The sequence below is a fragment of the Maniola jurtina genome, chromosome 10 (assembly GCF_905333055.1).
Source record: "Maniola jurtina chromosome 10, ilManJurt1.1, whole genome shotgun sequence".
NCBI lineage: Eukaryota > Metazoa > Arthropoda > Insecta > Lepidoptera > Nymphalidae > Maniola > Maniola jurtina.
Genome location: NC_060038.1, coordinates 9,417,235 through 9,429,204, shown reverse-complemented (window position 1 = coordinate 9,429,204; position 11,970 = coordinate 9,417,235). Strand labels below are relative to the sequence as shown.

Sequence of the window (11,970 nt, the reverse complement as noted above, 5' to 3'; positions counted from 1 at the left end):
GCTAAATTAAACATAAGCATACCTATACCTACCCACCTATTAATGTTCTTATTACGGCAACTTATTTATAGGTAGATTTTGCCTCCTAAGTCCTAAGTATGGCTGCTTTAAGCACACCGCCTCTACCTAGGTACTTATTACTTATACAATTTTACTGTAGATATCAAATTCATCATGTTTTCAGGAAGGTAAGGTATAGGTATTTAAACTGAAAAACATTTAAGTATAAATTAATGCTAAACTGCATAAAAATACTTATTAGGTAGGCTTATTACATAGGTACTTATCTACCTAGCTATAGAAGTTCATATTTCCCTAAGTACCTTAGGTAAGTAGGTTCTAAAATTTATTAGATACTTAAGTAACATTTTCATATTTTAAGCTAAATAAAATCATAACCCTTTAATATCAATGAGAATCCTAGCAATTAAAAATAACCCGTAAGTAGGATTAAAAGATTTAGGTGACTAAACTCAGCAGGCCATCAAAATATCTTAACGCGTCGTCGTCTATCACTTTGGACTTGAAAATGTTCCCTTACCAGATTAGGGTGCATCCTAAAAGGTTCCAAAACGATAACTTGGAGTACAAGAATGCCGGTCGAAGAGCATAGATGCATAAGTACGACACTTTTTTAATTATGCGACTTATTTAGACTTAAACACAATGTATTAGGAGTTAGAATTGTGTATTCTAATGAATAAGATAAGTTTGTAAATTCGTAGCAATGGTGGACCGATGTAGCGCTCGTGACGTCACTCGGCCAATGAGCTTGCCCAATGAAGCGACGGCAGCGCCACAAGATGGCTGCCGTCGGCCCATTGCCGCCGCCTTCTCTGTTTAGGCCTAAAATGTCAAACATGTTTTTATTCTCTCGTTATAGTTACGTGTCTTTTTGATAAAAATTAAAAATGATTGTCAGTTGTTCATAGTAAAAGGTGTTACTAGTATTTTAAAGAAATCTATGGTGATATCGGTGTCGATTGAAGGGTTATCTACTGGCAAGTATGAAAAATTTCTAACCTATCGTTTCCTTTTCTTTTTTTTTGAACTGCAGATTTATTTATTAAATTTTACTTAGATACTCATATAAATAAGTACTTACCTAGGTACTAAACAAAGCATTTTTGGTACTTATCTTACTTATAAATTAAGTAGGTAAGTAGGTAGGTACCTACTACTTATATAAATTTTCTTACTATTTTCTTCTTTTTATTTAACTTTCTAAATAAATGCCTAGTTAAGTAACTTTTTCCATTGACGTATTGATAGTGTTAGTTTTTGTTTAACTGCCCTGTATGTGTTATATTGTCTTAGTACCTACTTACCTACTTAGATACTTAGGATACCTACTAATTAAGTATTAGAAAATAGATAGGTACTTATAAGAATTTCTAATAAGATTAATGACTCTTCATAAAGAAAGAGAGAAAACTAAGTAATTTATTTATCTAAAGCATTTCAGTAAAATTTTTGTAGAATTGCCTATTATGTAGGTACCTACCTACATCGGAGGTGTGCTCAAAGCGGCCACCTTAATTTTGAGTTAACCTATCTAAAGAAAAAATTTCCAAAAGATTTTTATACTGCTGGAAAAGGAGTTTAATTATGTGAAATTTAAATTCTTACAACTTGCATTAAAACTGCTTTGCCCGCCCGGTCGCCTAAAGCGGCCAGGGAGGTAAGGGCAACGTGCTCAGCTCCAAAGTTCCTGTTAATTTTTATTTAACATGCTTGACGAAATAAAAATGCCCAAATACTTATATGAAAGAATATTTTTTAATAAACAAAAAATTTGGTACTTAGACGTAACAATTTTACATAGTATTATAAAATACGTACGGTATACTCCAAGAGTAGGTAGTATAGTAATTTAGTACCTAAAGGCACCTGCTGTGAAGTAAAATTTTTTTTTAAAAATCTCTCAAGCTTATTTTTTAAAGATCATGTCATAACATTATATCTATGTCCTCTTAGAGAAGTGCGCGGGATAGGTACTTACCTACCTACTTATTAAATTATTAACCTTCTACCTAACCTAAGCCCTTGGACCTAACAAACTGAAAAGCACATAGGTTTTCTATACTTAGTTAGGTATAGTAACTTGCCTATGTTAATAATGAAAAATTTAAGAAGTTTTCAAAGCTTTACAGCTTAGGTACACGGGTAGGTAGGTGAAAGAACCCAGAATATTAAAATAACAATGTCACAGCTAATCAACGAGAACATAATTCAATCGTTTCGCAATAAAGACTACATAAAGTATCGATATTGATGTGCTGCAATGTAATTCCAGTTGGCAGAATTATTGATTCAGTGCTTGCAGTAAAATCGCTTCAATTTATCGCCGGCCGCGTACGCCATAACAAACTCGAGATCAAAGGCTTCCCTTTGAAATTGCAGCGAAGTGCATGTATCGATATTAAGACTAAGGACATCCTGATGAATAATTTACAGCGGATGTGGTATTTAACACTTTTTCAAATTTTCCTTTTGAGCTTTTTCTTAGTAGCATATTAAATACCTCTGAAATTAAGGCAACTTAGCTAAGTACGGCGAAATTCCCCGTGCGAATTTTCCCGCGGAGTTCTTTAACATATTATGGAAATTGTATTGTATGGTATGGTACCTACCTACTTACATATTTTTCGCAAATAAGTATATCATCCAAGGGACATAATAGGTATTATGGCCTATTCGATCAATTGCGATTGTTAAGCAATGGTGACCCAACTCCATAATTGGATGGGTGACTGATTTTGGCCTTTCCAAAATTCTTAGGTTTTACAGTACTTAGGTAATTATTATCAGATGTTAGTGATAATAACAGGGAGTAAGTAGGTAGGTACCTACTTAACGGCTTGACGTAAGTAACTAACGAGTAGGTACCTACCTTCCTACCTACGGAAGGATCTGGGAACCCACCGCATTATTATTCCCAAAAAACTCCTACCATTATGTTGGAAAGGTGTCACCACTCACCACTTTCAGCAATGAAGAATAAGATGCAGAGGGTTATAATTTTGCAGGAAAAATCGCGCGCGGAAATTTCGCAGTGCGGATTTACCTCCGACAAAATGCTCGAAGCCTGCTGGGGTGTACGAACGAAAGCATTTGAGTCTGTTTCAGGAAGACGCGGGGCGTTATGCGGCGCGTCTAGCGTGGCGACGCGCGGTTAAATCAAACGTTTGCTTATATAATATTATGAGGGCGATATTTAGACATCGTAGGCCTCAGAGCCTGCGATGGGTTGATCATGATGACGAAACGCCCACTGCTGGACATAAGTGTCTTATAGTGACTTCTACATACACAGTCTATCACCACCTGAATCCAATGGCTCCCTGCGACTCGTTTGATGTCGTCGATCCATCTATACTTAGCGGCGTCTTGCAACGCTGCACCCTCAGATACGAGATCACCCCAACTTCCCAGATCCCAGAACCCAGATCCCAGAACTTGGGACCCCAAGGTGTACTGGTTTTTCTGATTAAGTATGTGGGCATTGCCTCTTCAGTTTAGAACCCGATCAGCTAAGTCGGTTAGTCTAATTCTCTAACGGATCTCCTCATTTCTGATGTGGTCATGTAGAGAAACTAACAAATTACTTATCGCACTTTGCCATTATGTTAGTCTTTGAGTGTGACACACAGCGGGCTGCTTTGCAGGCTCCACCCGTCATCTCTCGCGCCGGCCGCTTCTCTATAGACAGAAAACGTGACGCAACGCCAGAAGCGCCGCTCAACGCCCCGCGTTTCCCTGAACCAGGCCTTAAAATTTTAGATTTCAATATTTCGTAGCTAAGTAGGTACTTACCTAGTTACCGTAGCTCAGACGCTAGAGCTCCTTTTTCAAATACTCAGGCGATATTTTAACGTTTAAACTATTGTGAGTTATTTCCATTAAGTAGGTAAATAAGTATAGGTTGTTACGGCTATACCTACTTACGTATTTAGTCGATAAAAGTAGATAGTAACTACTTGAGTAGTATAGCCGTAACAACCTATATTCAGACTATAGCTGTTGTGCCTGAAGTACCTAGGTGGTACTATTAAAATATTTTTATTTTAAAAATTAACCTAAAATATGTCTATCTTTGGATAGTAGGTAGGCAGGTAATAGGTATCTAGCTCCCTTGCCTACCTACCTATCTAGCGACTGGCGCCTAATAGTTGTGTGTCCTTACCGGTTTATCTCGATTTATAAGAATTAAGTATTATAACTTACCTATAGTTAAGTAGGTACTATGAACTACTATGCAATTTAAATCAGTGCATTTTATCAACATACCTTAACATAAATTAGTTTGCGTGCTAAATAAGTAAGCTTAATTAAATACTGTTTTATAAATAATCAAGGTATCGATAAGTGTAATTTATTTAAGTTGATAAGTACAATAAATTAATATAAATTGAAAATCAATTGCTTAGAAATGTAGAGTAAAATAGGCTTATAATAATTAGAGTTTATTTACACGGCAATTGCACTGCCGTGTAAGTTCCTACCTAAGTAGTGTGGCACTACATAGAAACCTACCTATTCGGTATTACGGCTTACTTATGCTGCAAAAAAACGTACGGTAATGCCGAGTGAACGGGGTTTTAGTGTTCATGAATCTAGTAGATAGGTAGGTATATTTTAATAGGATCTCCCTAGTCAGTGAGTGCAATACCTACCTATACCCACCCCTATTGCATCACATTTAATTTTTATTAGAATTTTTATTACAAGTTAGCCCTTAACTGCAATCTCACCTGATTGTAAGTGATAATGCAGTCTAAGATGGAAGCGGGCTAACCTGAAAGGGGTATGGCAGTTTTATTTTTCACTAAACCCATACCTACCGAAAATTTAGAAATTATAAAATTCCAAACCCCTGCCGGGAATCGAATCCGGGATCCCATTAATAAGACCACAGCGCTTGCCACTGCTCCAAGGAGACGGACCGATTAGGACCATAACCTACCTACCCACCACTATAAATAGAGCCTCAATAGCTCAATTTCACACATTCTGTTAAAATTTGACCACTCTACCTATACCTACCTACTTACCTGTTTACGAGATACAGCCCGCTGAAAAACGGGTGGACGGACGGACGAGCGAAAGGACGGACGGACGGACAGACTGACGATTGGCCAGTGAAGGCTTCAATAAGCTTCAATAGGCTATCTACCTATAGGTACAGCTACCTATTCAGGTAGCTGTATAGGTAGATAAAATGAACGTCATAAATATTTTCTAATTAGAATTCAACGCGACTTAAGCTGCAATGAAAAGCTATCTTGGTACCTAATAGAATTCTATAAAATTATGTGTTACGACATTATTTTAAGGCGAGATTTTAAAGTCTGTGTGTAGTTTACGCTGGTTAGATTTACTGATTAAATTTAAAAGGATAAAATAACTATTTAACCTTTTAGAGTAAATACTTACCTACCTACTGTACAGGTACAGGTACTTACTCGTACCTACCCATCTATCCATTTTTAGGGTCCGTATCCAAAGGCTGAAAGCGGAGCCCTATTAATATCACTCTGCTGTCTGTCTGTCCGTCGGTCTGTCCGTCTGACTGTCTGTCTGTCTGTCTGTCTGTCCGTCTGTCTGTCCGTCTGTCTGTCTGTCCGCGTATCACAGGTCCCTAGCGTGTAGACTAAATGAGTTAGGTACAAACCTTAAAGTTAGCACTTGACTGCAATTTCACCTGGTGGTAAGTGATGAAAGCGTGTTAACCTGGAAGGGGTACCTATGGTTCAAAGGTGTGTAAAGTCTGTCAATTTGGACTTGGCCAGCGTGGTAGACTATGGCCAAAGCCCTCTCATTTTGACAGGAAACCCGTGCTCACTAGTCTAGTAGACTATTCACTGTGCCCTGTGGTCACAATCACAATCTACCTACCTACTAAGTGAAGATTCCCATTTTGTTTGTTTGACAGATTTACAAATAAATCTTCATTTTTTATGTTGCAGGCGGGCGATTAGCGGGAGGGCTTGGATCGTGTGGTGCCACCCTAATTTTTTCATGTCCGACCCCACCCCTTCAAAAAATGCTCAGCCCATTTAATCGCTTGGTGGCTGTGGAATGAAACAGTTGTGGACTGATCTCTATAGGGGTAAGTATAATACAGATAGGTAGATAGCTAGGAACCTATAGGTAAAAGTCAGTGAAGTAGGTAGGTAGGTACCTATAACTAATTAAGATTGGTTCAAATACTAGGCAAATTTTTTGAGCGCTAAGTATCTAAATACTTTCTTGGGGTTTATTATCAATTTTGAGCCCGAAAATATTCATTTCATTGAAGCGATGAAAACTCTACATTTTGAAAAAAGTACCTAATAGGCTACTTATTATATCTAATCATCTTTTCATTAAAAACTCCTTCACAATAATGCAGATAATATCTACCAACCTTCCCTTATACCTACTCATGTGAATGGATTTAAATATTCTTATCACTACGTCATCAAGGAAGCCTGGAATGTAAGTATATTCACCAAGGGAGCGGGAATGTAGATAACATCTATGCTTTTAGCGAACGAAACAGGTGTCGCAGGCTATCAGGTTATCGACATTATTATCAGCATATCTAATACTCTCGCCTACGTAGGTAGATATATCTCTACGCCAAAAATGCGTAGAGTAATAACATCGCCACTGAATCTGAACGTATGTAAATATGGGAAAAAGTCAACAGAGGCCTAAGTAAACTATCAAAAAACATTACGGGGTGCAAATAACAACGATCATGGCGTATGTAATGAAATCTTGCATCGGGATTAGTCGTCGGGTGGTGCGGCGCGCGCCGCGCACAGGGCGCAATCGATGGCGGGCCGGGAGCGCGCCCCGACGCCGGCGGCAGACCCACAGACGCCCGCGGACGCCGTGCCTGCCACACGTCCAGCTCGCGCGCCGCCGCGCCCGAGCCTTGTTCCAATGTTTACTTGTCGGAACAGCTGACCGACCGGTAAGTCACGTGCTTTATCTCTCCATACGCGACCCATCTCCGACCGACGACGCGCAGTGTTTTGCGCTTTTCTGTGAACATTTTTATCATCCGTTTGTTTGTGCGCAATGCAAGCCCGGTGTAATTTGAGTCGCCCGGCTCGTAAATTACGGATATAATACCCTTGCGCTTTTTCGTTCTATTATATTCGATCCCTCGGGAGTCTGAGCGCATTCGACTCCGAATTCCTTAGTCCTTACGAATGGTGGTCGGAATGGCGAAGCTTTTGTAATGTATCCTTTATGTGACACAATAGCTGTGGACAAAAGAATCTGGGGGCTATTGTCGTCCCACCTTGCTCGAGGAGCTGTAAAAAATAATGTTCGCCTCCGCTACCGACCGTAAGTTTGCAAAAATAATTTTTGCAAACCAATCCTATCTTTTTGCAAGTCTCGTAGCTCTGCGATTGGCTTTCATGCAAACAAAAGATGCTTTGTTTAGGTTCGTTTTGCACTTTTCTCCTCTTATGTATTTATTTACGATACGACTACCTATACCTATGTATCTTTTCCTTTTATACCTACTAAAGCCTTCAGTTCAGATAGTGCAACTTAAGTGCTATCAGTGTAACCCCTTCACAATGCCGGTATGGCATGTTATAAATCGGTTTCTTTATTTTATAGGAGGAAGTCCCTGAGGTGCTGTTACAAGTGAGCGCTGCGGTACCTAAGCTTTCAAGATATTGCGTGGGCTGCAATATTATCACAGATTTTGTCCATTTCACTACTTTGTATGAAGTCCTAAGCCTACTTTACTCAATATGAATCTTAACTAGGAATAACAAAGACATCTTCTTAAAATTACTTTTTAAAATTAAATCTTACCATATTTCAGATGGGAGGCAGAAGAGAAGAGAAGAGAATGCGTCGCCTTCTGTACGTATACTGAATGTATCCTGAGTGTCAGATTCTTTCCGGTATACCTTCAGTATACGTAACAGAAGATGGCACGTGTCAACGCTCGAAGACCAGACCCAGAAGGCTCCTCGTCGAAGTTGCATCTTCTTTATTCTTGTTGTTTCTTGCTATTTTTTTTAAATAGCTTTTAACTTTATTTTAGTTGTAATGAACATTTTATGAAATTCAATTTACAAAACAATATTTTTGCATACTAGAATAGGTATAATACAGCTCTAGCCTAGGTTAGTAAAAAAATATTTTAAAGATGCTTTTACATTTTCAATCATTATTAACGATTGGTATCCAACACACAATAATAAAAGGTTGTAGTAGGTAGATACCGATGTAGGTATAATATTGGTTTGCATTGTATACCTATGTACCTATTATCATAAAAAAAACATTTTTGATGAATCCTAAGAAGGTAGGTAGGTACTACTTACGCAGGAGATTTTGTTTCTCTATTGTAGGATCTTCGTCTTACATTGTATTTTGAATACCTACACATATTATTGCTATAATTAAATGTAGTAAATTTGTGTTAGGTAATTTATAACTTTTCCTATAGTAAGGACATATTTTATTATATACCGATACAATCTTTATGATACAATAAAATTCTGAATTAATATTATAACTTTATGTATCTAATCGTAAGTTTTATGTAAGTATCTACCTACTTTCTTATAGGTATATCTAGGTACATAGGTAAAGCTTATAGGTATAGATTATAAATTATAGACCTTTAGTTATTATAATAAACGAGTTTTATTATAATAATATTAATAATACATACCTTAAACTGGACATTTTATTGAATCATTTCAAAATTGTTTTAATATTAAAACAAATATGTTTCATCAGAATGACTTTAATGTGAGAAATTTAGTAACAATTAAAACTTTATAGTCACTTAATATGGTTGTTTGATTATTTAGTCTTAATGTTTATTACATACCTATATGAACATTACTATGGTATGCTAGTTAGAACGATAATTTTTTTATTAGTAGGTAGGTACATACCTATAAAATTATAATAGGTAGGTACTAATGAAAAATTATCAATTACAAATTTCCCAATTAATAAATAAACATATCAATAGTATAATTATACTACATAATAAATCAAACACATTCTTTTCATAGAATATCTAAACAGTTAGAGGTAGGTAGGTACCTAACTGTAAGTACTTAAGTAGGTACCTTCTTTAAGTTGGTTTTAAGCAATTAAATATCACTTGCTTTAACGGTAAAGAAAAATATCATGATAAAACCTTTGAGGAACTATTTACTTCAATGAAGGAAACCTGCATGCCTGGGAGTTCTCCATAATGTTCTAAAGGTGTATGAAGTCTGACAATCCGCACTGAGACCTATGCCTATGCTCTTCCATTCTGAGAAGAAATCCGTTCTCAGTAGTAGGCCGACCCTGAATCGATAACCTAAATCCGAACCTTCAAGTAGGTACTTAGGTTAGTATAATGCAAGGAAAAACAAATTGCGTCGTGGAGCTAAAAATTCAATTCTGAAAACGATTAGACTGATGATTAAAAAAATTTATCTATGTGCCTAATAATTTGTGGATACTAAGCAAATCTTTCATCAAAGGCTTTCATGTACAAGTACAATATTAATAAAAGCGTAAGTAAGTATAGATAGTCGTTCGCTACGCCGGTGCCCACAGCACTTCCTGAAGAGGAGCGATAACATTTTACGATTACGATTGCTTGTCACTCGTGTAAAACAAGCTTTTCAGTGTTTGGTTACACACCAACGATCATTAGCGTTAACTTAGGCATACTTATTTGAAGAGACGTAAGTAATATCCTAATGGGTAAGTAAGGTAAGACATTCATCTTCTATAGTCTATACCTACGGGCGGTATGCAGCCCGATCCCGGGCACGCACTTCTAGGTATAAGAAACTTTTTAGGGGTCCTTACTTCAAAAGGAAAAAAGGAACCCTTATAGGATCACTTCGTTGTTTGTCTGTCTGTCCGTCTGTCAATCTGTCGTGTCTGTCAAGAAACCCTATAGGGTATACCGTTGACCTAGGTCCAAGAATCATGAAAGGCAGGTAGGTAGGTCTTAATTATTAGTACAAGTAGGTACCTAAAGGAAAAAATCTGAAAACTGTGTGGTTACATCACAAAAAAAATTAAAATGTGTTCATGAACAAATAAGTAATTTAAGTATTTTCAAAATAAGATAACTACCTATAACAAGTGGGGTATTAGGTATATTATGAAAGGGATTTACCTACCTGTACATTCTAAAACAGATTTTTATTTAAGTATTTTCATGTACCTAGGTATGATAGCTTTAGATTTATCGTGCAAAATGTCAAAAAAATATCCGAGTACGGAACCCTTGGTGCGCGAGTCTGACTCGCACTTAGCCGGTTTTTTGGAGTTAAGTATATGCACTTTTACTACCTAGGTACTTACTTAATTAAGTATCACTTGCTTTAACGGTGAAGGACATCGTGCGGAAACCGGCATGCCTGAGAGTTCTTTTTAGGTAATGTTTTCAAAGGTGTGTGAAGTCTGTCAAGTGGTCAGTGTGGCGGACTATAGCCTAAACCCTACTCATTCTGAGAGGAGACCTGTTCTCCGTACTGAGCTAGCCAAAGGTTGATCAAATGATCATGATGTTGATGAGTAAGTACTTACCTATGTAAAAAATAGTGTAAAAGTGCATGTTAGTAAGTAGGCAAGTAGATATATTCCCTATGCTACGAAGGGTTACACTTAGCTACGAGTTTGAAGAAAAGGTTGTGTTAAATGTGATTATTGTACACTAAAGTCCTTTACTAAACCAAATAAGCGGATAATATGGTTGAATTCCCTTAGAAAACATAACTTATTACATGGTTAGGTAAGTGTAACCTGGATTCAAACCTGGGCCCACAGAAAGGTACAGTCGGTAGGTACCTAATAGATAGATACCTACTACCAAACGTTGCGCGTTCGGGAAAGTCATCTTCATTTTGCACCACAGCACTGCTCGCGCTACGGCCACCGGGCTGCACCAAAATGGCTCACAGATCGAGCTCTCTTTATTCCTATGCGGTAGGTAGAGTTACGAGTATGTGGACGATATAATTGTAACACTGACATTATATGAATACTGATTCATATAATGTCAGTGTTTTAAGTCTACTAGGTGATAATAAATTCTTCAGATTCTAAGTATCCTACTTAATTATACTTGTTAGTTAGGTTATCAAAATAATAAAATGGAAAGTAATTAAATGTTATTACATGTAGGGCAACTAACTTCTTCAAGAAAAGTCGGAATACCAACGGTTTGGTAAAGAGGAAATTGTCATTAAATTTTTTTCCTATAGGTTCTTACGTAGATCATAGGAGCAGGTAAAAATTGGGAATTCAGCAAACAAAAAATCAAAAGGCAATAATATTACCCACAGCTGTACCTACTTAATCCGATTGAACTGAATTCAAAGTCATAATTTCAGAATTATAGCTCTTTGTCTTACATAGTTTAGGAAAATATTTAAACATTAAACAATAAAAATTGATGTCAGGTAAATATTATTTTTTTATTACGAATTGTACTTTAGTATACATTATTGCAGAGCTTTTCCATAATTTTCTTCCAAGCGCCATCTATGTTATTACGGCTGAACTTTAACGTAAATCATACGAGTCTACGCTACGCGATAAGGTGAGCTTTTGCATAATGCACCAAAAGTTGCGAGCGACGGTTTTTATAAATTACAACTTGGCATAAAAAAGCTAACAACTATGAAATATAAATGAAAATTGTTTAATATTTTCAATTCACTAGAAAAAAATAAACTACATTAATGTAATATTTAAAGCTCTCTCTACTTAGGTACCTTTATGTAACTAATAAAAGTACCTATAGACAGAAAGTTTCAGAATAAGTATTTTGAGTTAAAATTGTACCTACCTATCCACTAAATAAAACTTTCCTTAGCTGATAAATACTATTATATTATTAATATTATTAATAGCTAATTAACCTAATAATTAGGTACCTTCCTACTTTTAAAGTCACTGTCACTCATGCAAGTTACAACA

At 36.6% G+C, this 11,970-nt stretch overlaps 1 protein-coding gene across 2 annotated transcripts; it reads left to right on the top strand.

The window, feature by feature from the left end:
• Positions 1–798: 798 nt before the first annotated feature.
• On the top strand, positions 799–8,704 carry LOC123869167. 2 transcript variants are annotated; one of them, XR_006796823.1, is made up of 4 exons: positions 799–1,005; positions 5,970–6,112; positions 6,781–6,964; positions 7,627–8,704. XR_006796823.1 is itself a non-coding variant. In XM_045911940.1 (4 exons), exons 2-4 carry the CDS (start codon positions 6,082–6,084, stop codon positions 7,938–7,940), a joined length of 318 nt encoding a protein of 105 aa, XP_045767896.1. In that variant the 5' UTR covers positions 799–1,005; positions 5,970–6,081; the 3' UTR covers positions 7,941–8,704. The 2 variants fall into 2 exon arrangements, 1 of the variants encoding a protein (XP_045767896.1); XM_045911940.1 differs by having other exon boundaries at positions 7,838–8,704.
• Positions 8,705–11,970: the final 3,266 nt, after the last annotated feature.